Genomic DNA, 27,235 nt, shown 5'->3' on the forward strand with positions numbered 1-27,235 from the left:
AAAAATTCACTTCTTTGAGATATGGGCCCATATCTTCAGCCTTCTAGCAAGAGCAGGCAGCTAGACACAACACATAGTAGTGTGGATTATGTTTGTTCTGCCTACTGATACAAAATAAAATAATCAGAGATACTATTGACATTGAGGTGGGAGGCATTCCATTTGCAGATTAGGGACCAGGGTATCTTATAGACTGCCTCTCCTGGTACGGACCAAGCAAATCATTATGATCTTCCAAGAGGACCCTGCTTGTTGTTGCACCACTAGCAGAATGTCAGTTAGTGACAATAAGGAAGCAAGTCCTCTTGGTGATAACACCTACCTTCTGGAATGTACCCTCCAAGGTAATTCATGAGGCAGACAGTAAAGACCTTTACATCATAGAGTTGGAAGGGACCACAAGGGTCATCTAGTTCCTGAAATTCAGGAATCTTCTGCCCAAACCAACAACTCCAGGATTAAGTCTTATGCTCTACTAACTGAGCTATTAAACTCATATATGCTTAGACAAGCTATCCTGGACTGTTACTTTTTATTTTTGGTTAAGTACTCTTACTCAGTTTTATTTCTCATACAACATTGTGTTTTGTTTTTGTTTAGTTTCTGGAAAATTTTATTGAATGTTGTTTCTGAATGTATACATTTTTAGATGTAAACCAATTACAGCAGTCTCCGAAATCAGAAGGGCTGTCAGCCAGAGATGGAGCAGCCTTGAGCCCCATCGGCGCCATACATTTAAAGCACTTTAAACAGTCATGGATTCACACACACACACCCCAAAAAATCGTGGGAACTGTAGCTTGTTGAGGTGCTGAGATCCCTACTCATCTCATAGAAGTGCAATGCTTAGAGTTTCTTGATTAAAAGAAAAGGGTTGATCATTAAACCACTTTGTGAATTGTAGCTCTGTGAGAGGAAAAGGGGGCTCCGAACAGCACTCTTACCAAACTAGCACTGTTGTCATACCCTCCGACATTTCTCTGATGAAAATAGAGACATCACATTCCATAATGATAATTTTACTATTTATACCCCACACACACATCTTACTGGGTTGCCCCAGCGATTCTTTGCAGCTTCCAACATATATAAAAACATAATAAAACATTAAACAAGCTTCCCTATACAGGATTGCCTTCAGACAGCTCGGGGGTTGGATAACTCCATACCCTCCAGATGAAAATAAGGACATCCTAAGGAAAAGTGAAACATTCTGGGATCAAATCAGAAACCAGGATGGCCTCTCTAAATCAGGGACGTCCCTGGAAAAAAGGGACACTTAGAGGGTCTGTGTTGTATAGCCTGGCAAATATAAGGTTCTACACCAACCTCCTCTGTCTTTATCTATGAATTCCGTCCCATCACTGAGGGAGCCTAAGGATCCCACTCTTTAGTTAATGTGCACAAAACATATTGCAAAACAATCACCTCTTGAACATGTGGTAATAGTCTTCCACCCAGAGAGCTAATGCATTCAGTTGCTAGGCAGTTATAAGAACTGTTGAGCTGTTTAATTAATTTAAAGGGAGGTAGTTATAGGCAGGGATCCCAGAGAAGCTATAAATTCTACATCCCACCTCCTGGAGCTCACAGTCACATTTTTTCCCTCTACATTGAATAAAATCTCTTCTCCTTTTTGACCTCAATCAGAATCATAGCCTTCCCTTATTCAAAGGACTCAGACCTCTGAGTTAAAAATCTGTGCTGTTAAACCTCATCTTGTTATCCATTGCAAAAAATTGTTGTTGTTGTTTTTTAAGATGCTCAGCACTTGAGAGGCAACAAAGACTTTTGCTATGACCATAATACCAACACCCTTCATCTCTGCAGAACTTTGTCTCTGAAGCATGTATCTCAGTGTTAAGGTTTTAGTCTTATTATAAGTTATTGTACGTTTAAGTTAAGTCTGCTGCAACTGGATTTCTTGTGGGCAGTGCTAATCCTGTACAGTGGTACCTCAGGTTAAGTACTTAATTTGTTCCGGAGGTCCGTTCTTAACCTGAAACTGTTCTTAACCTGAAGCACCACTTTAGCTAATGGGGCCTCCTGCTGCCGCCGCGCCGCCGGAGCACAATTTCTGTTCTTATCCTGAAGCAAAGTTCTTAACCTGAAGCACTATTTCTGGGTTAGCGGAGTCTGTAACCTGAAGTGTATGTAACCTGAAGTGTATGTAACCCGAGGTACCACTCTATGTATTGGATTTGTGACCATTTTGCTTATTTGCCTTCAGTAGCAGTAAAGCTCTGCTGGATGAGATACAATTGCCTCTGGTCTATTTTGGTAGATCCTGCAATGTGTTTAAGTTTTTACTCTGCTAACTATATGTTGGTTTTTATCTCTGGATAAATATGTGTAGAATTTATGACCATATGGTTAACTATAATAAATATAAATCTTTAATCTGAGCAACCCCCAGCCCCATGATCAGCTATGAAGGCACAGATCCATATGTGCTTGTTATTCTATAGCCAAAATAGAAAAACCTTAGAGAAAAACCTCCCACAAATTAATTATTCCAGTATATTGCGAGGCCAGCTTGCAACCCATGTCTCTTGAACAGCCCCATAACTCCCAAAAGGGAGTACATGGAAGGCACTATACTTGTATGTAGATTATCATGTTTGAGAACTATTCATCAGTGCTTTGTGGTCCAAATACACTCTAAGCACTATCACAAAATTCAGATAAGTGTAAGCTCTGAAGGCTATCTATGTTTCAATGAGAACATTAGCCCAGCAGATTAGATTCAGGCCACTTTATATCAGAATTCACAAATTCCCCAAGCATTCCTAATCACGTCTAATAAACCATTGAGAGGTATATCTTGGGTAAGTTTACATAGTAGTGTTTAAAGTCATTTAAACTAGTCTTCATTGCCCCATATTTTAATACTAAATTCCATAAATCAGTTGCACTTTGGATGAAGAAATACAGGTTCCTTGAGTGAAGTAGTAAATGAAGCAGGAAGTCGCTGAAAGCAATCTTGGCTTCCAGGTGACAGTTCACATCATACAATACATATGCATGCAATCATCAACGGTGATGATTTACATATGGATGACCAGGACAACATTTGGAAAGGGCAACAGAAAGTCCAACCAACTTATTGTTTCAGACTACATACAGGTTTTCTACAGAAGAGGCTATTCTATTCTATAGTATCTACAACAAATGTTTTTGAAACGCACAGCTTCCCTCAATTTTTGCAATTCAGTTTTGAATATATAGCAAAGAACAGCCCCTTAACTACTGTGTGAACCTCTTCTTCCCCTGTCCAACACACACACACACACACACACACACACACACACCCCTTAGGCACACACAATGGGGTCACCAGCTATTACCAACATGAAAGTGCCTTCTGTGCAGGACTTTCATCAGATGTAAATCAGCCCTTAGGATCACCTGGTCAACGTATATAGATTGCGAGAGCAGATCTGCAGAAATATCCAGGTCTACCAGCAGAAACGTGCATGAGACTTTGACAATGAAGGTAATAAATTGAATTCTAACAAAAACCTTTCTGTTCTGCCAGATGGCTTGTGGTCTGAGTTCGTACTGTAAAGAGAGGGAGGATGTAAACCAGGCATGGTGAAGGATCAGTTACTGTTCAGGCTCCGGCTGTAAATCATGTGAAACTAGGCAAATGTACATTCCATCTGCAGCAATAATATTTTAGAGGGCACATGCATCTGAATGTAGTAGCATGAAACACCCACAAACACATCAATACATGCTTCTTGTTAATACTCACTGGCCCTTTCAAAACAAATACCATAGAGCTAGAGGCAATAGCCATTCCACCCCTGAGGCATCTACAAATCTCTTGACCAGGGCCGGCCCAAGACATTCTGACACCTGAGGCAAACCACAAAATGGCACCACTGCGCCAGGGGAAAGGCTGAAGATTTACAAAAGGAACAAGTTGGGAATGGGTATATGCAATCTGCAACAAAGGGAAGCCAAGGTTGCATTCAGCGACTCGCTGCCACGTGTACTACTTCGCTCAAATCAACCTTACCTGATGGTGGGAATCAAAGCAAAGGAAAGGGTCGGGGGAGGGGGGACTGTGGAAGGTGGAGTGGGGTAGAAATTGAAGGGGAGCAGAAAAGGGGAAAATAACAGCATTCCCTTTAAATTAGGTGAGGTGTAAGAGGCATACGTTAGCTGCTGCCTTAGATGAAATGGAGAAATCATGGAGTGTTGAGGCAGCTTCTAGGCACAGTATTGATATGTTGTGGTTATGACCCTTCCAACTCCACAATTCTGTGATTCTATGATGATGCCATGAGAGGAAAAGGGAGAGGTGTAGGAGGAGGCTATATCTGGATAATCTTTCCTCCCCCATATGAAAGTTTGGGGGCAAAACTCAGCAATTTTGAGCCTCTGAAATGAGGCTCTCAAACAGATAATGTGGCACCGCTGCCTCGCTTGCCAGTTGCTCCCAAAAAGAAATTAAAGCAGCCATCACAAATGCTTAACTATGGTTGAATGCAAATGAGCAGTGTTCTAGTACATGCTGCTCAAAAGTCCCTCTGTTTGCTCTTCCACCACTCCTGGACGTGCTGCACTGGGAGCAACAAACCACAATGCTTGGCATCCAAGCCCAGGCTTGTGCTTAGTTTCCCCCAAATGAACCACAAGCAGCAGGCCAAGAACAAACCCTGGCTACCACTTGTGCTTTGTTTGGAGAGAAACAAACCATTAGTCTGGGTTTGAATGACAAGGCAAGCCAAGGCTTGCGGTTTGTTGCTCCCAGCATGGCCTGTGAGCAAAGTGAAGAGGGGACTTTTGAGCAGTATGTCCCAGGACATGACCCATTCACAAGAAACCCAGATTAAAGATGCAATTGCTTAATTGTTTATCATGGTGTGGAAACCAGGCCAGTGATGAAAACCATTGATAAAATTACAACAGCAGTCGTCCTACAAAGAGCCTTATTATTTTCAATATAAATGTATTTTTGTTGTCGTAATTGAAATGATAAATGGTATTTGCACATTTCAGGGGAAATGTGGCAGGGAGGCTTTAAGAAAAACTGGGTTTTAATATGGAAAAATATGAAAGTGTAAGGCAGGTCAATGAATTTTGATTTTATACATTCTTTTTCCTGTTAGGGGATTACACCCAGTTGCAAATATTTAAATTATGCCTCCATTCACGTCACACATACATTTAGTTTGCTATTAAAGGTACCACCTTAGCAACAGACAGGGCAAATCATGATGGAAATCTCCACCTCAGTGGAACATATAGCCCATAAAAGTCTGCCAATGGTTAATCCACAAACCAGTTGAACCAACTGAAGCAACGTAAGGTACAGCGTTCTTTACATAGAAAACACTTCTGTGTGGGAATCACCATACAATCTCTGTGTAGATGGTCACATGTGAATAATCATGTAGCAATGTGCATGTGTGAGATCACAAGTTGTACTTCTTTCCATACAGCAATATTGTAACATCTGAAGTCACCATAATCCAGTCTGAGATTAGGCTGGAATCCTATGCTTATTTACCAGGTATTGTCCTGTTGGAACCCAGTGGGAAATGCTTTGTACTGTAAATCTAGGTGTTCTGGTTTAGCTACAATCAGCTATTAATGCAGTACAGTGGTACCTCAGGTTACATACGCTTCAGGTTACATACGCTTCAGGTTACAGACTCCACTAACCCATAAATATTACCTCGGGTTAAGTACTTTGCTTCAGGATGAGAACAGAAATCGTGCTCCAGCGGCACGGCAGCAGCAGGAGGCCCCATTAGCTAAAGTGGTGCTTCAGGTTAAGAACAGTTTCAGGTTAAGTACGGACCTCCGGAAAGAATTAAGTACTTAACCGGAGGTACCACTGTATTAAGTTTGCCAACGGACCAGAAGTTAACAGGCCTGGTTAATGTGTGTGACGTGCAAAAGTTGGCATATAATAAAGATAACCATTGTCTCAGTTCACAATGGCTGCACAACAAGCTGTTCTTATAGGCACAGCAGCAGTGGGTAGCTAAATAATTGACAAACAACTAAAGTAAGCTAGCACCCCCTCTATAGGCCAGGCATAGGCAAACTCGGCCCTCCAGATGTTTTGGGACTACAACTCCCATCATCCCTAGCTAATAGGACCAGTGGCCACTCTGGATGGAGCTGGTGGAGGTTAGAGTCTGAGGGCACCATTCTGAGGGCACCATGTTGTCTGCTGCTGGTCTACAGTGACTGACAACGACTTCACAAGGTTTCAGAAAATAGTCCTTCCTAGCCCTACTTGGAGGAATTTAGGAACATCTACATGCAAAGCATGTACTCTACCACTGAAGAACAACATAAGAACATAGGAAACAGACCCATTGGTCCTTCTAGCTTGGTACTGACTGGCACTGGGCCTCCAAGGTTTGCTGCAGGATTGTCTCCCAGTCCTACCTTGAGAAACTAGGAATTAACTTGGGACTTTATTCAGCTCCCATTCAGAATATTAACTAGCAGTTACATGAGGAACAGGGTGTTCTCTCGCTGGCTGATTCCCCCTGGGAATATAATCTGAGAAGAGCACTGTCATCTCTGTTTCCAACAGGAACTCTTGAACCTTTGCTAGCTCTTGCATGGTGCTGAGATGCTTCTTTCCCCCAACATCGTAGGTTGATAACGGCACAAGCTTTTACTCCTTAGTTATTTTCATTGTCAAGAAGCTGTTAAAGGCGCATAGGAACCCTGTCCAAAAAGGGGCGGGGCAGAAGTGGCAATCCTAAATAAATAAATATACAGAGATTTTCCTTCATTTCTGTGTAACTAGGAGCCATCAGGGCAAAGGAACCACACGCACAAATACACATTAAAGTTATGGAGGTCAGACTAATTGCTTCAGAATAATTGCCATATTCCCACTGCCAAAAAACATCAGGACAACGTCTCCAATTCTCACAGAAGCCAACTTCAGCAAATATTCCTGGTCCACAATGTCCTTACCTTTGTGAAGTGCACCTGTTATGGCTAAGGTCCAACACATCCATAAGAGATTTTTTAACATCTTGACCTACAAAAAATGAAAACACAAAATAAATTAAATGTACTCTGCTGTGGTCTTATAAAAGCTTCTAAGTAAATACTTGATCGATCTGGTAATTATATATATTTATCAAATTACAGGCTATTTCGTTGTCTTTATTCTAGCTCTTTAGACAAGTGGTTCTATCCAGTGGTGCCTTTCCATCCTAGTCACACAGACTGCAAGTGACAAGCACCATTAACATAGGTGCTTCCCCATAACCACATACGAGGAATCTCTCTTCTCTCATTATGCCTGCTATGGCTGATGTGTGTATAACCTAAACAAAAAAGTTGAATGGTGCTTCAATATATATGGAATAATTGACAGTTTCATTTATTAATCAGTTACGGTAAGTCATATTATTGAGATTGATTAGTTGCGATTAATTAATATCCTTTAATTGGGAGACAGCCCTCTGCCATTTTTTGCTTCAGGTGCTCTAAGTCACCATGTGTCAAGGGTGGTGAAACCCAGACTAGTTCTTTCTTTCATGCTATACATTTAAATCACTTATATAGCACACAGCTTCCCCCAGAGAATCCTGGGAGCTGTAGGTTATGCTTCACAGAGCTGCACTTCTCAGTGCTCTTAACAAACTACAGTTCCCAGAATTCTCTGGGGGAAGCCGTGTGCTTTCAATGTATGGTGTGTCCAATACCTTCTGACACCCTCCAATGAAGGCGAAGGTTCTCCCTTCAAATAGTACTTAGCAGTGGATACTCATACTCCACCAACAAAGCACCTTATAAACAGTGGCTAAATATAGTTTTGTGCTTAGTCCACTACTGAGGATTCCCTGCTACTTGCCCTTCTTCTGGACCTTGCCTAAACACTTTCTTTTTTTCCATCTCACCACTTCCTTTTTTTCCCTTACTCCACAAAAAGAGCATACTTTATTTTGAAATTTCTATACTACAGAGAAAATGAGAGACGCCTGATACCTAAAAACCCAACAACAACAACAGCCAGACCATAGTCACATTCTGAAACCAGCTTTGTTGGTTTATGTACATCAAAGGTGGAGACGCTGTAGCCTACTAGATGCTCCCATCATCCTGGACCACTTGCCATGCTGTGTGGGGCTGACAAGACTTTATAGGTAAAGGTAAAGGTAAAGGTACCCCTGCCCGTACGGGCCAGTCTTGACAGACTCTGGGGTTGTGCGCCCATCTCACTTAAGAGGCCAGGGGCCAGCGCTGTCCGGAGACACTTCCGGGTCACGTGGCCAGCGTGACATCGCTGCTCTGGCGAGCCAGAGCCGCACACGGAAACGCCGTTTACCTTCCCGCTAGAAAGCGGTCCCTATTTATCTACTTGCACCCGGAGGTGCTTTCGAACTGCTAGGTTGGCAGGTGCTGGGACCGAGCAGCGGGAGCGCACCCCGCCACAGGGATTTGAACCGCCGACCTTTCGATCGGCAAGTCCTAGGCGCTGAGGCTTTAACCCACAGCACCACCTGCGTCCCGCAGACAAGACTTTATAAGTCCAACCAAATCTGGAGGTGTACAGGTTCCTCCCCTTCAGCCCAATTTAGATGGCCATGATAAGGAACATAATGAGAAAGGAATTAGTTAAGACGATCAATTTCTTTCTCTCTCTTTCTCTTGGAGTTTAGCAACAACAATGAAGCAGAGGAAGAGCATGATGGTGTTTCCAGAAAACATTTCCTTCACATTCACTGCTGAGCTTAGATTTCCAGTATAACATGATCAGAACTGCAGGAAACAAATCACCCACATTCATCACTGTCACGTAGTATTAGTAATGCAGTGGTAGTTAGTTTGAGTTAAGGGAGGCCTGCAAACCCAAGGGATTCCTAAAACAAAGGACCTGGTGGTACACAACTACATTTCTCCTAATTAATAATTTTTCTGACACTGGAATTTCGGTAGTTGAGCCAATTAGCTGCCCTTCCTGCTATCTTCACTCTCCTGCGAGTCAATCCAAATGCAATTCCTCCCTGTGGGAACAAGTCTTGATGTGTGTCTCCCTAAATTCTGTATGGCTTTGCCAAAACATGACACTTTGATCACTCTTTTAAGTTTTGGGGTGTTAGATCTATATGGGGGAATGGGCTATTCCTTTTTTTCCTTTTTTTTTCTTTTGCTACGGTAATCCACAAGGGCCAGTTTCATGTTGGAGAGAAGTAGCTATGTATACTGTTCTGCAGTTTTTAATGGGTATGGACAGAGACTGGAAAACCAGGAGCTAGGGCTTGGGAGGCATAAATCTCTGGTCCATAGTAAATGGAGCCCAAATGTTACTCTCAGAACAAAAAATGCATATAACTCAGAGTACTAAGTTGCTGCTGAAGATGTACCAAGTTCATGTTTCTTTCCAAATTTCCTTTACCTCTTCTCTGTCCCCACTTCACACCATTGGTTGTCTCTGGCAGGGATGAAAAGGACAAAGACTTTTTTTGTTCTAATGCTGTAAGAATTCCTTGCCACCAGAGCTAACACCAAGACAACAAATAAAATTGACTGCAAGACACAGCATAGCATTCAGTGTTGCATGCCAGAGTTATTTACATCAACACCAGCCCCCACCCCCACCCCTATTTTGATCCTTGACCCATGCTTATACACAGGCATTCCCCCAAACAGGGATGTCTAACAACAAATCCTCCCTTTGGTGGATCAGTACCAGTACCATACCCTCCAACATTCCTCAGATGAAAATGGGACATTTCTCACTCCCCAACCCCAATTTTTCGTCCCCATGCCCCGCAGAACATTTCCTATCAGAAGAAGGGTGATTGCTAGCACCACCAAACCAATGGGACACAGCACACCTCCATTATTTGATAGATTTACAAAAAGAAAAACACACACTAATAAATAAATTTTAGAAAGGGGCAAGACTGGGCACAGATAAACAAAGCATTTTTTAAAAAGCATCAGAACTTCTTCTGCTCTGCTCTGCTCTGCTCTGCTCCCCCTTTCTTCCCACCCGGGGCAACCTTGCCCTCTGCCTGCCCCTCAGAGCCAGCAAGTCACACAAAGTTGGGTCTTGATGGTGGCAGCCTCTCCTCCTCTTTGCCCACCTCCAGCAGCTGCTACGAACTGCCCAAGGGAGGAGGCCGGCAGTGGCAGCCATGGAGAGGCCACGGATGCTCCTTTGTAGCCACTGCAACCACTGCTTGGGACAAGCTCCATCTCCTCCTCCTCCTTGAGCTCAGTGGCAGCAGCACCAGGAGGGAAAATAGGGACATTCTGGGATCAAATCAGAAGCCAGGATGTCTTTTGCAATTCCAGGACAATCCTTCAGAGATCAGAACAATTGGAGGGTATGCAGTACAAGGGGTTAATGTTGAAACTGTGGAACTGTGAAACACCCCTTTATAGCAGCTGGCAGAAATGATCTTCTTCATATGGAAACCAAGGTGAAAAGCCTGGGGCACGATCTGTGCAAAAACTATGGTTCCAGTTGACCAACCTGTATCCTCAGTTACTACTCTAATTGGATGTAACGCATTGCCTTTCATTGCAGTAGCACCCAAAGTAACTGGTTTTTAAATTATATTCCTAGCCATATACTGGGAGAACAAATGCACCATACAGTGGTACCTCGGGTTACATATGCTTCAGGTTGCATACGCTTCAGGGTACAGACTCCGCTAACCCAGAAATAGTACCTTGGGTTAAGAACTTTGCTTCAGGATGAAAACAGAAATCGTGCTCCGGCAGCACAGTGGCAGCAGGAGGCCCCATTAGCTAAAGTGGTACCTCAGGTTAAGAACAGTTTCAGGTTAAGAATGGATCTCCGGAACAAATTAAGTACTTAACCCGAGGTACCACTGTATTTGAGTCTACTTTTTAACCAGGCGCCCATAAGCCCTTTGGACAAAATGGTAGGCTCTTATTGCAGCTGGAAGAGAAGATGCCTAAATGGCAGTCTGTATTTCAACCCCAGTTTTCACTCAGGGGTCTTTCTCTCATCTTGCTTTTAAAGGATAGAATTTCCTGTTTTCACACGGTCGCTCTCACCCTTAACACATTTATTACGTGTTCCAGCTTGAAGAAAGCCAAAGCCTTAGGTAAAGTCAGCATCATTTTTAAGATAATGTGAATAAAAATCACAGGGCATAGCTATACATTTTTAATATGGGTGGGTTTTATAAAAAAAAATTAGTCAAACCACCACTCCAGTTCATTAGCAGATAATAAGAAAACTTCAAATGTTCAGAATGACTTGGAAATCTAACCTCAGAGGGTGAATTTTTATTAATCCTGTGTAATATTAGCCAGCCAATTTCAGTAGCAGCACAATACATTCAGTGAGAAGGCATATTAAAAAAAGAATACTCCTGGGGTACTTCCCTCCTATTCAGGTGAATAGGCTGTGGCTGACCCAGCTTATTTCTAGGTCATTTGGAAGCAACCCAACCAGAATGAGGCAACAACATGCTGCATTCTCTCACCCCTCTTCAACATATTGCCCTGCCAGTGGAGTTGGATGGACCCTGAACACACAGAATGCATGTGAAACCTTTTTAAAGTGACCTAATTTTGATAGACAGATACAGGGCCTGTCCACCCATTAGGCAGGGTGAGGCTGCTTCTTCAGGCAGCAGATGTTCCCAAGGCAGCACTTCTATGGTCAACCTTCAGGGAACATGCACCAGTGGACAGAAGCATTCAAGCATCTCCAGTAAGTGGAGAAGTTTGTGGAGAGTCCTTAGGGCCAGACAGAACTGTGTTTGGCCCCGAGACCTGATTTAGACCCATTTCAAGCCACCTTCCGGTCAGGGTTAAGGACTGAGGCTGCCTTAGTTGATTATGTCTTTCACTGAACAAGAGGAAAGGATGAGTATGATCCATTTGATTCTCTTGGCTCTCGTGCTGAGGATCACTCATGCTGACATTCACACGTTGAATGTCACTGTAAGCCATGGTTTGCATGTCACAGCAACAAACTGTGAATGAGCAGCATGCTGATGCACATTCTTCAATCACCCTCCTTTCACTCTGCCCTGTCTACAGCTGCAAGAAACAAGCCACAAGACTTGCCTTAGTGTTGCATGTGAAATGGTGCTCAAGGTTTCCCTCAAAATGAAAGCAGTAAGCCAAGAGCAAAGCTTAAAGCAGGAGTGGCTGAGCAGCATGTTGCTCGATCATGGTAAGCCATAAACTATGGCTTTTCATGTCATGTGGCTACGGCTCATTATGAATGCACACTTTGGGGGGTCTACAAGTTGGAAAAGTAATGTGTGAGGCAGCCTCCAATGAGTAGATGAGCAACCATCTGCATAGCTCTGAGAGAGCATGCTGCAATTTCAATCTCTTATCAAGCCAGTGTGTGCACAAATAATCTGAGAAAAAAGAGATTCAAGGAGATGCTTCTTGGACGGAAACATGTCTGAGCTTGGAGCACTTGCAATGAAAATGAACAGGAATAGAGTCTGTTAAGAGCTGTGACTTTCCCCATCCTTACGTTGCTTGTCAGAACTGTTTGTTCCTTGATGGAAGGAAGTTTTGCCTGTCCCCTGCTCCTTCCTCCATTTCTCAAAGTCTTCTTGTTGTGATCAAAGATGTAATAAACCCTTGCTCCTTGGGCCGCAGAGTCTATCAGAGGCTTGTCTCTTCCTGTTCATCTGCTGTTGCTGCTGTGAAAGAGCCCTGGGGATCTCTATTCACTTAGAAGAGTCTTAGTCCTTTTTTCAGACACACAATTTGCAGAGATTCTAATCTAATCCTCCCCAAAATAGACATGCAGATGTTGTTCCTTCTGGTTTAATTAATGGATAAATCCTACCCCAAGTATTTTATGTGAACTGAAGTACCGCAACAAGATTGTAGAAAAAGTATAACAGGAAACAACCTCTACTGCTAGATTTGCTGAATCTACTTCAAATAACTACATTCATTCAAGCAGAAGGCTATAGCACTGTTTACTTTGATGCTTATATCAGGGTAGTTTTGCCTTCCCATTTCCTGTTTCCAAAGGTTGGTGTCATTTTATTCATTCAGTTTGTTTAATTTACATCCCATCTTTCCTCCAAGGTGTTCAAAGTAGCATACATAATTCTCCTCCCCAGGTTATCCTCACAACAAACCTGTGAGTTAGGCAAGGCTGAGATCGACTGACCAGTGAGTTTCATGGCAGTTTGGGGATTCAAACCCTGGTCTCCCAGGTCCTAGTCCAACAACCTAACTGCTACACCACACTGGCAGCTAGACTTGCTCACTAGTGACTATGCATAGGATTGTAGTCTTGGTCTTTGAGAAGCCATGGTACTCTGGTATGTTACTTGTTTTTAGTGAAGTTGAAAAGCCCAAGTTGCGGCATGGCCTATCGATGGGCATAGACCCCAAGCGAGCATTTCCTTACTATGCCCAGCTAACAAGCTATGATGGAAATTATTGCAGCAGCCCTAACATATACTTGCATTTTGTATTGTTCACTATCAACTCATCTCCCATCTTTTGAAACTCTCTGCTGGACCGTTAATTGCTGAACACTGATTAGTTTCACCATAAACGCTGCTGCTTAAATATTCTCCTCTCGGTTTAATTAACTTTGCCAGTTTCACCACATTACTGCCAGTTGATTAATTGCTCTGTTGCTCACAGTTGGTTAATTTCGGCCATATTCAATTAATCACAGTCTCTTGATGAGCTCATTATCGCTTGCTATGGACTGGCTGCCAGAACCTCAAAACGACCAACTCCCCCAAGGCATGCTTTGGTCCTTGCTTCTGTCTCTTCACACCATACTTAAAGTGTTCCCATACTCTGTAAACTTCTGAAAGGTTTGTGTCACACGGAAGAAGCCAAGGAGTGTCACACAGATCTACATACGGAGCAGAAGCCTGCATAATTTCTATCTCACCAAGCAAAAAAAAACAAAAAAAAACCAGAGCCCACCAGCCATGTGTGGAGCCAACCACTGTCAACCTTCTGTTTTTGCTGCTTGACAGGAGCTGCAGAAATGAGTTACTGGCAGGCCTGATAGGCTGTGCTCAAATTATTGGGTTACATCTTGTGCAGATTTGATGTGTGGGTGTCGGGAAGTCAAGCCCTAGATATCCATTCTCCCCATCGCATATATATATATATATATACAGTCATGTGAGGGAGGGGGAAGTGTGGATGGACCCTGGTTAGCTCAGTTGGTTAGAAGGTAGTTCTGATAATGCCAAGGTTGCAAGTTCGATCCCCATATGGGACAGCTGCATATTCCTGCACTGCAGGGGGTTGGACTAGATGATCCTCAAGGTCCTTCCAACTCTACAATTCTATGATTCTATGGACTCACTGGCCTGTCTCCTCTTGCAGGTCCCTGTCACCTGCACACGCTCACAAAAACACACAAAACACTGATATTCCAGGGTTCTTAATTAGACAGAGAGTGCATTCAGACATGGGCATTATTGCATTAGTTTTCCTGCTTACAATGCTAGTGCTTCTATACCAGTTTCTAATGTTACTTTTACACTGCATTACCCAATGTGTTAAGGAACTGTGGCTTTTTCATCAACATACTGTACTGCCATGTCATGCTGAATTTCAGTGGGTGTGTTGTGACACAACAGTTAACATCACTGGACATGTTGCCACCCATTACACACATGTGGGCTTCTGTTTCCCCGTGAAAATGTCAGGAAAGAACTGTAGTCAAGAATATTACCCCAGATTTCATCACATGGCATGATCCATGGAAAACCATAGGAAAATTACAACACAAAGCTCCCACGATTTTCTAGGTTAACGAGGTTGCAAATGGATTTTTTTCTGGAAGCAATTAAAACAGAATGAGTGCTTAACTTCCATTGAATCCCGATTTTCAGAAGTTGCTTTTGCAACATGTGAAAGAGCACATAAAACACAGAAATTATCCAATAAGGAAATTGAGAATACAGAATAAAGTGTCGTCTGAATGCAGCCAGAGACTCTGCACAACTAAAGCAAGGAAACATTCAGTCACAGATGGACCTAGCTGCCGGTAGTTTGTACCTGCTCTAAAGGGTAGGACCCAAACCAATGGATTACAATAACGGAGACTCCAACTAAACCAGAAGTGGTCCAACACACAGCCCATGGGCCACACGTGGCCCGCGAGGCTGATTTTGGTAGCCCCAGGGAGAGTACTGGGATGGGAGCCCTGGATGTGCCAAGGTGGTGGCTACCTGTAGCGGCAGCAGTGCTCAACTCCACCATATTGTGTGTGGCTCTAGCCTTGCCAGGGCAGAGTCTCTGTCACCAGCCCAGGTGCTTCAGGGGAAGGGTGGGCAGCACATCCTGGGCAGGCACCCCCACAGCCCCTGACCAATGCCAGGCAGGCAGGCAGGTGGGGCTGGCACTGGGCCTCTCTTAGCAGCCACCACCTCTGCTGACGCTTCTCCCACTGGGCTCAGCTCACCCTAGTCCAGGTATGAGAGTTGGAAGCATGGATTTAGAGGACCAGAACGAGCCACAGCCTGTCTGAGCCGTGACCCATGGTATCTTGGAAGTAAGCAAGGCAGAGAAGGGGCTCCATGTGCTGAAGCACCTTCTGGGGGGGGGTACAGTGGTACCTCAGGTTAAGAACATAATTTGTTCTGGAGGTCCGTTCTTAAGCTGAAACTGTTCTTAACCTGAGGTACCACTTTAGCTAATGGGGCCTCCCACTGCCGCCGTGCCGCTGCAGTGCGATTTCTGTTCTCATTCTGAAGCAAAGTTTTTAACCCGAGGTACTATTTCTGGGTTAGCGGAGTCTGTAACCTGAAGCGTCTGTAACCTGAAGCATCTGTAACTCGAGGTACCACTCTATTAGCTTCTGGTTTTTATTTTGATTATATATTTTGTGGTTTTATATTTTGATTTTGTTCTGTGAACTGCCCTGAGACCTCTGGGTATTGGGCGGAGTATATATATTCAATAAATAATAAATATAATTCTACAGCATTATTATTATTATTTTGCTGTGAGGAAAGCCAGCCTAGCAGACTTTTGGCCCGCTTTGGATAGATGGGTGGGTAGAAAGGGGTTCCTTACTCAGACCCTCCAAGTGTCCCTATATTCTAGGGACAGTCCCAGATTTACAGAAGCCATCCTGGTTTCTGATTTGATCCTGGAATCTCCCGCTTTCCCTTAGGAAGTCCCTTTTTTCATTGGAGAAACATTGGAGGGTGTATTCTTAGGAGTAGAATGCCTTGCCCAAGGACAGTCATTTGGTCAAATCTCTCTCTCCTTTTAGCTAATGTGTAAAAAAAACAAAACCCCAAATTCATATTAAGGCAATGCCTTCCTTAGGCCAACTAGAATGTCGCAAAAAGAGTGTGGAAGCTTTTGAGTTCTCCATAACTCATCATACTATGGTAAACAAAGGAAGTGTGAGGGAGGGAGAGTTGGCTGGTGGTGAAACATCTGGCAGCATCTGGTCTGATGAAGAGTTCTGAAGAACTCAAAATGTTTGCACACAGTTTTATGGCATGTTGGTTGGCCTAATAAAAAATATTGCTCTACGGTGGAGTTTGGGTTTCTTTTACTTATAGGCCAGTACAGTTCCAGCGAGTTCCAGCTGAAAAAAGCCCTGGTTCTAGCACCTCTCAGGTGGGCACCATCGACATTCTAAGAGAACAAGGAAAGTGTTCATGGTGAGTCCAGACACATTTTTTCCTATAAAAATAGCACTGCTCCTGGGTATTGATATTTTAATGACTCTGTCCATCTCCACACCAGACATTTAAAACACTATTATACTATTCTAACAGTTGTGGCTTCCCCCAAATAATCCTGGGAGCTGTAGTTTGTTAAGGGTGCAGAGAGTTAGGAGAACCCTAATCTCCTCACAGAGCTACAGTTCCCAAAGTTGTTTAGAAATTGCTCCCTCTTTCCTAGGGAAATTCGGAGAAATTAGCTTGCTAGGGGGAATTTCAGCTCTCCCATCAACAAATGACAGCTCCCAGGATTCTTTGGGGACAGCCATGCCTGTTTAAAGTACTACGATCCTGCTTTAAATGTATAGTGCAGATGTAGCCTCGAAAGTGCCTGGAGCAGCCTTCTTCAACCTCTCCAGATGTTTTTGACTTCAGTTCCCATCAGCCTCACCAGCACAGCCAAAGGCCAGAATGCTGGGAACATTTGGAGGGCCCCTGGCTGACAAAGTCTGTCCTAGAATATCTGCTCTCCATTCTTCAAGTGGGTCAAGTCTTTTTAAAAAGCTGTTAACAAGAATCTTCAAAACTACACAATAAAACTATTCAGATTCACCCCCATCTATCGCCAAGTTGCTAAATATTCCTAAAATCTGCAAAGATATAATGAAGTATGGATCTTTCAAATGCATTAGTAGGGATACCTGTTAGCCGCCACCGTATTAAGAATCCTTCTGCAATAAGGCTGGCATGCAAAAACATGAATGTGCTGGAGGAACATCAGATTTAAATATTAAAGTTTGAAATGATAAGATACTCTTCCCACCCACCCACCCCCCAAAATTGGATCAGGGACACTCTTCCCATTTCAAGTGACAAGGAAATAGGAAGGATGTTTCAGATGATACAGAAAAGAAATGTCTACTGTATGCCCAGTGCACACAATCAGTTCTGAAAAGAGAAACCTATTTGAAATATTCCAGCCATTGCAGGGGGTTGGACTAGATGACCCTCGTGGTCCCTTCCATTTCTACAATTCCATGATTCTATGATTTAAAGAGACAACAAATGCCCAGCTTCTAGGCACTTTGTTATCACACAAGGTTTGTTTGCAAGCACTCAGGTCAGCTTCAAATGGCATTGTGTTCTCTGCTGCAACACATGTTGCAAACATCTCTTTTCCACATTGTGTGGGATATCCCTGAATGATGGAATATCTCAAAAGGTCCAAGGATAAAGAGGTGTGTGAAAGCAATCCCACATGTTCATCCTGTTTCAGTACAGGGAGGACCGAATGATGATGAGTACTGGCTTGCTTACAGGGGCCTGTGCTGAACTCTATGTTATGCCAAACTTCTCCGATTCGTATCACCGTCTGTCCCAATCTAGAAATAGCCATACACTGAGGCAGTCATCATAACATTCATGTCGTTGCAGCAGCAGCAGCAGCGGCAGACATCCCTCTCCTTTCCTGCTAATCCTGCACCTGGAATGTCCCTCCATATAGAGAGCTCTTTCATTCTGATCATCAGCGGGAACATGGCCATTGATAGGCTGCCATGGGATGCGACAACATCGGAACTGGAGGGAGTCTACGAAAGAGGACTGCTCCCATCTCCACACAAAGGCACTGTCTGATCATTCCATCACTGCAGGACTCCTCATTTGCATATCTACCCAAGTGGTTACATCATTGCTGCCTATCCATCACTGAGGCTCAGTCCACCCAGACAAATGGCAGGTCCCCCTTGAGTTCCCAGCCTGGCATCTCTCTCAGCAAGGATTACTGAGAAGATTACCTGGGTCAGTGCCTCCATCTTGACCCCTGGTCCTATTTGCCTTTGCACTCTTGACTATTTCAAGGTGTTTATTGGCCTCCTGTGATGTTTGCCGACTAGGACTTAACGCATGATGATAAATAAGTACTAATGACTAAATCATATTTATGTACAAAGTCAGAGTCTGCATGGAGAACTGGGAGGGGGAGCAAAGTAGAAGGAGAATCTCTGTGCATTTAGAAACCCCCTGCCAGTGGAGGGTCATTCTGAGCCCATAATTTCCCATCCAAATTCTAGAAGGACAGGGTCACACATTTGTGCACTTTGTGCTCTGTGGGGAACATGCTGTCGGGTTTGATAGAACTGATGCATTGCTTTGGAACATTGTGGTGTGGCTGAATATGGCTCCCTTTCAGCTCCCCCCCCCCCGTTGGAAAAGGGAGGTTTTGTGCCCCTTCCCTTCCAAACAGGTAACGAGTTTCATCAAATTTAACATCATTCAGCTGTTGGGTGTCTAGGTCATTACAACATACTTCGGGTACCCTTGGAATTCCAAGGGGGAGGCATGAAGCCCATTGACAGAGGGGGAGGCAGAATCTGTCAAGGAATCCTGAAGGCTCCAGACAAAGTCAAAAGAAAAATTAGGCTCCAGAGCTTGGTGCAAGAAGGAAGGAAGCAATATCAGCTGTGGAGAGCAATTCCAGGGATGCCAGAAGCAAGGGTGAGTTGTTGGGAGTGTTGCAATGAGTCTCTGTGCAACTGCTTGCAGGCCCTGTGTGTCTACATGTGGACAACTGGGGAATGTCAGCTGAGAGGATGTAGTTTTCCTAGGGTGACAACATGCCTTTGAGAGCTGGCAGTATGTGGATAATATGTAAAGGTACAATTGGTCAGGTCAGAGCAGTGGTACATAAAAGGCAATTTATGATTCAAGTCTACCCTATATATAACCATTAGATGACCTAATGGTGATTGTTTTTTAAAGGCAAGCTGGCCTCTTAAGGAAGATGACACAAAATATATTGGTTGTGCTGCCCTGATATATTCTATAGTATCCTCATTCCTCATGTGCCCCAGGTAGCTCAATGTACACAGCAATAACAAGTGAATTACTGGGGTGGGATGTTACCATATCCCTGTGCTGTGCAATACATTGATCCTAACCACTTGCTGTAGAACAGGCTCAAAAGACTAGCGATGTTGGTTTTCAACGCCAAAGAGAGAGAGAAAAAGTGTTAACTGTGCTGTGATGTTACTTGAAATTGTGCTGGGATATATTTAAACATTTTTCACATGGCCCTGCTATTCTGAAGGCAACAACCTACTTCACTGGCCATTCCCAATCCCCACTACAATCCAGTTTTAAAAGTGGACTAAGACAAATCAACGACAAAAATGTCCATCTCTGACTGTAAGTCAGGGTGACTAGATGGAGCCTCCAGATTCAGGGGCACTATACCTCTGAGTTCCAGATGGTGGGGGATTAAAACAATGGAAGAGGGCTGTTGCTTTTATGGCCTGCTTCCCCAAAGCATTTGGGCGGCCCCTGTGGGAAACAGGATGCTGAAGGAGACAGACCTTTTGCTTGGTCTGATTCAGCGGGCCTCTCCTCCTACTCCCACCTAAGACATTCTTTGTCTGCTTCATGCATGTGAAGCAAGCAGTTTCATTGGCTGTCTTCTGAAGCTGATGTCATAGCAAACCAGGAAAGTCTCCCACAGCACTCTTGGGTTGGGGGTGGGCGAACAAACCAGCTAATCCTGGCAATTGCTCGCAATGGCACCTCGCCCCACGATGGCCTCTTTCCACTTGCCCGTGTCCTCCCCTGCCACCCCCATTCAGCCTGGCCATGTCGCTAATAAAGTAACCCGCCTTCCGCAGCCGCTGTTGCAGACGACCTTAATATTCCGTGAGCGTCTCCGAACGCCAACTCCCGGGTCACTTCTCTGACTTTCAGCCCTTCTCTCCCTCTCCCTCTCTTTCTCTCCCTCTCTCCCTGTCTCTCTCCTGGGTCTTGTGGTCGTTACACAAAAGGCGCCGGGCAAACTGCTCCGCAGCAGCTCCTAACTTCATACGAGACAGCCAAGGACAAAGGAGGAGCAAGACTGCCTCCCAGCTGAACCTCCTCAGTCCACGTGGCTCCGGGGGAACCAGACCTCCCAGGCTCCCGCTCCCAGGCAAGGCGGGAGTAGGCAGGAGGCGACGCCCAGGGCGCGCCCCCCACCCCCAGGTCCTGCTCTGCTATGGGGAGTGGAAAAGGGGCGCATTACGGATCCCGGATTTATTTTATTTTTAACAACAGCTGGCTGGGACTGCTCAGCCTTTTTGCCAGATTCCTGGCTCCATCTCCATTGGGAATCAAATCCGAAATGTGACACTGTCCCTTCTGCCCTCGTTCTCAGAGGCGGGACCCATCTTCATCGGAAACTGCATTTGTGCAGAGTCTAGGAGGAGTCTGTGGGATCTCTTCGCCCTTTCGCGCCCGCCCGCTCCGGAAGGAAAGCGGAACAAGACTTTTCTTTCTCTAGCCAAGGAAACGTAGGTTTCGCTGCCTGTCTTGGAGCGCGTCTTATTACGCATCACTCCCTAAAAGCCTCGGGTCCAGAAGATCCCAACAGGGGCTTCTTATCACGTGTTGGTTTCGTTTCCATTTTTGAAAGAAAGAGAAAGGACTCGGACCATTAAGTGGGAAGGAAGCAAAGATTCGACTCAAGGGAGTCCGCGTGGAATAGGAAAGTTGGTCAGAGGCAAGATGAACGGAAAGGTTGGGGGGCAGCTGGGGTTCCTGTTTCCAACGGTATGCTCCTCGCGGACATAAGACTAAGCAACTCGGGGTCTTGTACCCTGACAATGCTCTGTGGCAGGGACTCGTAGCCGGTGGGTGGCCCGTCATCATTCCTGCCCATTGGTCATGTTGGTGGGAGTTGAGAGTCCCGAAACATCTGGAGAGATACAGATACCGCAGCCTGGCTGCATGAAAAAGTAAATAAAGTTTGCCGGAAAGACTTGCCTCCTCACTTGAAAGCCCGATCCCTACTTCCAGATGTGTGCAGCAGGAAAGAACGCCCCCCCCCCCACAGCACCCCCTCCAAACACACACACACACACCCTGACTATGCTCAAGGAGTCAGTTCCCACGTGCATGCGGCTTTTTATATCCAGTGTGTGAACTGGCTCCGCTGAAAATAAGAGTTATCTTCAAAATGCTAGGACGTGCCCGGATGTGTGAATATTTTCTTTGTGATGTGCAAAGGCTCATTAATTCACACATGCAAAGGCATTGCTAAACGCTTGATGCAGTCATCAAACTAGTCCGGAGTCCACGCCTCTGTATTATAACTTTTCACGTGCTCCAGACTTTCGCTCCGGCATTAAATAAATAGATAAAATCTGAGATCCCTGGCTCAAATTAAGCCGGTTCAAACGGAGCTTGAATGAACTGATAAGTTATCTTTTCGTTACAATAGCAAAATTTATTCCCCACAACGTTTGTGGTACGTACGGAACGTTTATTCCCTACGGAAATAACATTCCGTTCCAAGTTCAAGAAAAGTTGCGCATGGAAAGGAACCGTAAAAGACTTGCTAAGTGATCGGGAAGACGGCTAGAAGGCATTAATTGGTTATCTCTTATGGCATTAAGAATCCCCAAGGTAGCGCAATGCGTGCAAGTATCGTGTTCTCCCTAGTGAGAGAAGCAGCTTGCCCAAGAATACAGCCAGCTTGTGTGAATGAACTTTCCCTTCCCCGCCTCCAGCCTTCCTTCGTAGTTTCCCCAGCAGGGGGAGCCGAGGGTCTATCAAAAAAGCGTCCGATTCCTAGATTTCCGACTTCGGGGTGGATGAGGTGAGCGCTCCGCGCTTTCAAACCTGCCCTTTCTACGTCCTGGGATTTTTAAAGCGTGGTCCATCGGAACCCGAAAGGGACTGGACCAGGAAGCTGCAAGCGGCGCAGCCCTCTTTGCAAAGCGGCCCATTCATTTGCTCAAGCGGGACTTCCTGTAAAATGGGGAAGAAGAGATCGCGTCCCGGACCCTGGAAGGAGGAGGATGCGCGGGGGCGTCTTTGGATGGGCTCCCCCCCTCCAGCCAACTTTTTAAAAAACCTGCCAAAAAAAATCCCTTTCCCCCCCCCCCCGACTGGGAGGGGTGGGGAGTCTGTCTAAAAGAAAGCAGCTGGGCTGGGGGAAGAAGCAGTTCCTTGCCGAACCGATGGCGATGACATAGACTTTTCCTGCCGCGGAGAAAATCCTGACCCGCCGCCGCCCCACCCCCGGTGACATTTTGGAGCCCGCCAGAGGGGCTGGCGGTGCCTTGGGAAGTTGCACATCGCTCCTTTTGCACAGGAGAAACCTCGGAGGAGCTTCTCCCCCGGACGCAAACTCCCTTGTGCAGAGACACAGGCGCGCACCAAAAGCAAACCCGAGCGAGGAAAGATCCTCTCCACCCCGCCCGCCGCCTCCTCCTCCTCCAGCACGCCTGAAACATAAGCAACCGGCCCGAAGCAGACAAAACAACGCTCCATCCTCCGACACAACGTTTCAGTGCACGAAAACAAAACTCTTACTCTTTCCATCCCCTTCCCCCCCCCCCGCACCACCACCACACCCACCCTCCGTTTTTTCCATGTTGCACATTCGCTCTTTCTGACCTGCCAAGTCTGAACTCAGTTCTGGATGGAGTTGCCTCCCCCTCGGGATGATGCGTTTTGCAATCTGGAGCAGTGGGTCAAGATTAAAGTTTGGGGGTTGGCTCTTTCCCCCCCCCCCGTAATCTCCCCCTCCCTCCCGCTTCCTCAAAGCGTTCTAGCCTCTTGAACTCCTTTCCAGCAACTCCTTTCGGAAATCAGGGTAGGAAACTGATTAGAGATAGACAGACAGATGCCTCGCATTCACGTTTCTTTCTGAACCAAATGCCGATGCAAAGGGAATTCCGGTCACTTCCCCAAGGCTTTCCTGCTTCACCGGAGGGGCTTCCCCCGCCAGTTCAGCGTCCCCATTTCTCTCCCCGCACACTTTAAAACACACAAAAAGGGTGTCGGTGGGTGAGCAGGAGAAGGACGGTGGGAAAGAAACGTGGAAATGTTCCCCAAGACCAGTTGAAGCCGGGTGGGGGTGCCATGGGGAGGGGACGAGGGGGAGACCCCCTTTCCTCCTCCTGGTCGCCTACCAGTGGGGCTGGAGGGTTTCTGTTCTCTGTTACCCCCTTTTCCCAGGAGATCCCCCGAGACCCCCACCCCAACCTGAGGAGGAGGAGGAGGAAGGCTGCTTCCCAGGAATCCCCCAAGCCACCTCAGCCTGGCTGGGAAGCGGTCTCTCATCCTCGCCACCACCGTCCTCGCGGGCTGTTCAAGCCCATTCGGCCGAACCTGATCAGTGCAATAATCATCGTAATAATAATGAAACCCACCCGGCTTTCTACCACCTCCTTCCTCCAGCGCCGCTTTGTGCATTCAAGCCCCTACAAAGACTTCTCTCTCTTTCTCTCTCCCCCTGCCATTAACCGTTTGAGAGCCGCCAAACTCCCAACTCTACCTTGCCTGCCATTCAATTACTCCGGCCACACACACTTCCTCCATTCTTTTCACTTTTCTTTGTTCTCTCTCTCTTTCCCACCCCCCCTCCCCAGAACTTGTGGTTCCCACCAAAAAGGAACCCTTTTGCTTTGCGCCCCAGATCCGTAGATTTTCTTTTTCTTTAAGTAACAATCCACTCCTTTCGCCTCGCCCCCTTTTCTCTTTCCCCAAACTCTTTGTTTCACAGGTAAACTGGAGTGGCCACAGCAGCGGAATCCTAGATGGTGGGAACCTTCCCTACCCGACAAATGCAGAAAATTAGAGGGGAGGGTATAGTTACCTTTTAAAGCAGTTTATTGCAGAGACTGAAAAAAATTCAAGGGAAAAAAAGAACTATTGGAAAGGAGCACCAAAAAATAAAAATAAAAATCACAGCGTGCTTGTTAATCCAGAAGTGCCCTCATACAAGCCCTGGGCTTCTTAGTCGCTGGTCCAGGCTCGGGAGTTTTTCTCCTCGTGACCCCCCCGGTGGTGAACACCTGATCCCCGGCTGTGGAAGTCCGGCTTGGGGAGCTGCAGGCACCCAGATGCACCCAGCCCGCTTTCCCTGCAAGTTCAAATGCGGGCTCCGCCACCCATCATTATTATATCATGGTACCGTCAGCGCTCCAGAGGAGGGGCTCTGCCCTGCCTCTCCGAGAGGAGGGCTCTTCCCTCCAGCGCAAGGCGAGGTTCGCCAAGGCAGACGAGCCCCGAGCCAAAGAGGGGCAGGAGGAGCGGCGGCGGCGGCTTCCCTGCGCCCGCCTCGCCTCCGCCCCCTCCCACAGCCTCCTGCCGGACTCAGCAAGTCCCAAGAGGCTCGGCAGAGCGCGGCCTCCTTCAGCCCCTTGCCGGGGATGCCGGAGAGGCGGCCGGGCAGCTGGAGCAGGGGACCTTCCCGCCTTCCGTCGCCCAAGCTGGGAGAGCAACTGGTTTCAGTGGAACAAGGATGGAGACTCCCCTCTCTGTTTCTCTAATATGTACCATACCGCGTTCTGATTAATTAGTTTTTGTTTTATTGCATTTATAGCCCATCTTTTCTCCAAGGAGCTCAAGGGGATGTGCATGGTTCTCTGCCTCAATTAAACCTCACAACAGTCCCGGGGCAGGCCCAGGGTCACCCCCTGAGCTTCATGGCCAAGAGGGGATTTGAACCTTGGTCTCTCCCAGGCCCTAGTCCAACCCTCTTAACTACTGCACCGCGCTGGCTCTCTAACCAGTGAAACGCCCCCCTGTGATGGGTTGTGGGATTTGGGGGTGTCGTGTGAACCCCCCCCCCATGGGAGGATGGGTTACAAAGTGTATAGCGATGCTCTTCTTGAAAAACCATCGCCCCTGTTAGACTCCCAACCAACCACTGTCCTGGTGGTCCATCTAGCTCAGGATGGTCCGCACTGACTGGCAGAAGCTTTCCAGAAAGGGGACATTATCATTTCCAGGAATTCTAATTAAACTGCTGTTTCCTGGGTTGCCAAACATATCTGCAAGCTAAAGGAAAGCCTGTGATAAGGACAAAGTGCATTCTTCAGACATATCACAAACATATGCACAGCACTTTACAATCCTCATGCATCTGCGATGCGACTTAATGCAGTCTGTCCATCTTATAAAGACAGTAACTTGCCTCCGGTCACTCTGAGTTTGGACTGGCAGGGCTTTAAACTGAGGTTTCCCAGGCTTTGTTCTAAAAGTAGCGTTGCCATATTTCAAAAAGTAAAAAGCAGGACACCCCAAAAGTTGTTTTGTGTTTTTTAAGGGAAACTTGGAAGTTTTTGAGCTTTCAATGCCAAATAAGTGTGATTTTTTGGCTTACTCGCTGAAGATCTAGGACAAACCACCACCTTCCAGAAATTCCCCCCAGATGCCACTTCCACCTTTGAAATCCCAGCAATGTTTGGGAAAATCCGGACATATGGCAGCCCTCTCTAAAAGCCATCATCGTGGTGGCAGACATGTGTGTTGTACTGACACTAGCTTTCCTAGCAAGGGATACATGAAGTGTAAAGGGGAGATGAGCATCTTTGTGTTGGCTAGAGCTCATGGGAGTTGTAGTCTGAAACAACTATAGAGGGCATCAAGTTTGCAAAGGCTGTTTTAGGGGATTCTGTAGCTGAACCATGCTTTAGCTTGTACTGGTCACACACACACAAAATTAAGGTCTGTTCAATTATTCAATCAATCTTTATTACGGTCCAGAGACCCAACAAATCATTACAAATCAATACACAATTCATACAGCCTACCTCCAGGTTAATCAAGCATTTTGTTTAAAATATAGGGCTGTTCAATTATTATAAATTGTACATGCGGAGAGGGAGCAAGACTGCCCCCCTTCCAGCCCCATCTCAAGATTTCCAGGCGTGGGAAACCTGTGCCCCTCCAGATGTTTTTGAACTACAAAAGGCATCTTCCTCATCACTGGCCATGATGAGTGGAGCTGAGAAGACCTGGAGTCCAAAAGCATCTAGAGGTTCCCCACCCTGACTTAAGATGCTTGTTTCCCCCCAACATCCACACATTCACCAGATGGGATGCTTATCCATTTGCTTCCTAGAAATATTTGTTTGTGGAACAAGACTGACAACTGGTTCACCCAATACAAAAGAGCGCCACACAATGTGCCTCAACTGTTCCAGGGAATACATTCAAACAAAGAACCACGGCAGGTACAACTTTACTAGGAGAAGATAAATGTGTGAATACCAATAGTAATAGTGGTGGTAGCAGCAGTAATAAGTAGATATAATACACTTAAAAGAGTTAACTGTACTGTATTATTGTAATGTGGGAATCTCTTAGCATTGTGAAAATGCTTCTACTAACACACAATAAATATGAATAGGCAAGAAATGTTCTCTTCTGAAGGACACAAATTTATAATCCTAAAAAACAAGCAACTGGCCAATGAAAAACCATCTCCCAAACCTCCTTTATAATCTTCTCATGCCAGTAAAAGAGTAACATCCTAAACCCTTTCTCACTTGAAGGGAGTTTTAAAGAAAAATACATTTGTAATTGTTAACTTCATCCCTTTCTCTGCCAGAACTGTGGACAGTCCAACATTAACAGCTTTTCTAGCCAGGGGTGTTTCCCTCTGAGGTTTAGCAATCTCCAGCCCTTAACACTGGGGGGGCTTTTACAGTGTGATGTGGTCAGCTTCCCTACAGAGCTGATGCCTTCTGCTGAAGGTGGCAGTGGGTGCTCCTTTTCTCAGTGTGCCACCCCCTTTCCCATGGATATTCATGCTTCCCCCACCCCACCTTGCCCCGCTGATTCATTTGGCCTTG

At 45.7% G+C, this 27,235-nt stretch overlaps 1 protein-coding gene across 5 annotated transcripts in view; it reads right to left on the reverse strand.

Moving 5' to 3' along the window:
• Positions 1 to 24,706, reverse strand: part of VCAN (versican) — a 124,730-nt gene extending 100,024 nt beyond the window's left edge. For 3 of the 5 annotated variants that reach the window (XM_083703072.1, XM_083703071.1, XM_083703069.1), the window contains exons 1-2: positions 24,250 to 24,706; positions 6,958 to 7,024 (exon numbers count right to left, since the gene is read on the reverse strand). In XM_083703072.1, the coding sequence (XP_083559198.1) occupies positions 6,958 to 7,018 (61 nt within the window). In that variant the 5' untranslated portion in view covers positions 7,019 to 7,024; positions 24,250 to 24,706. Of the gene's footprint in view, positions 1 to 6,957; positions 7,025 to 23,045; positions 23,112 to 24,249 lie in introns of those variants that run through there. The other 2 variants (XM_083703073.1, XM_083703070.1) reach the window with 2 other exon arrangements.
• Between the last annotated feature and the right edge of the window lie 2,529 nt (positions 24,707 to 27,235).

This window comes from Podarcis gaigeae (assembly GCF_964106915.1).
Source record: "Podarcis gaigeae genome assembly, chromosome: 11".
NCBI lineage: Eukaryota > Metazoa > Chordata > Lepidosauria > Squamata > Lacertidae > Podarcis > Podarcis gaigeae.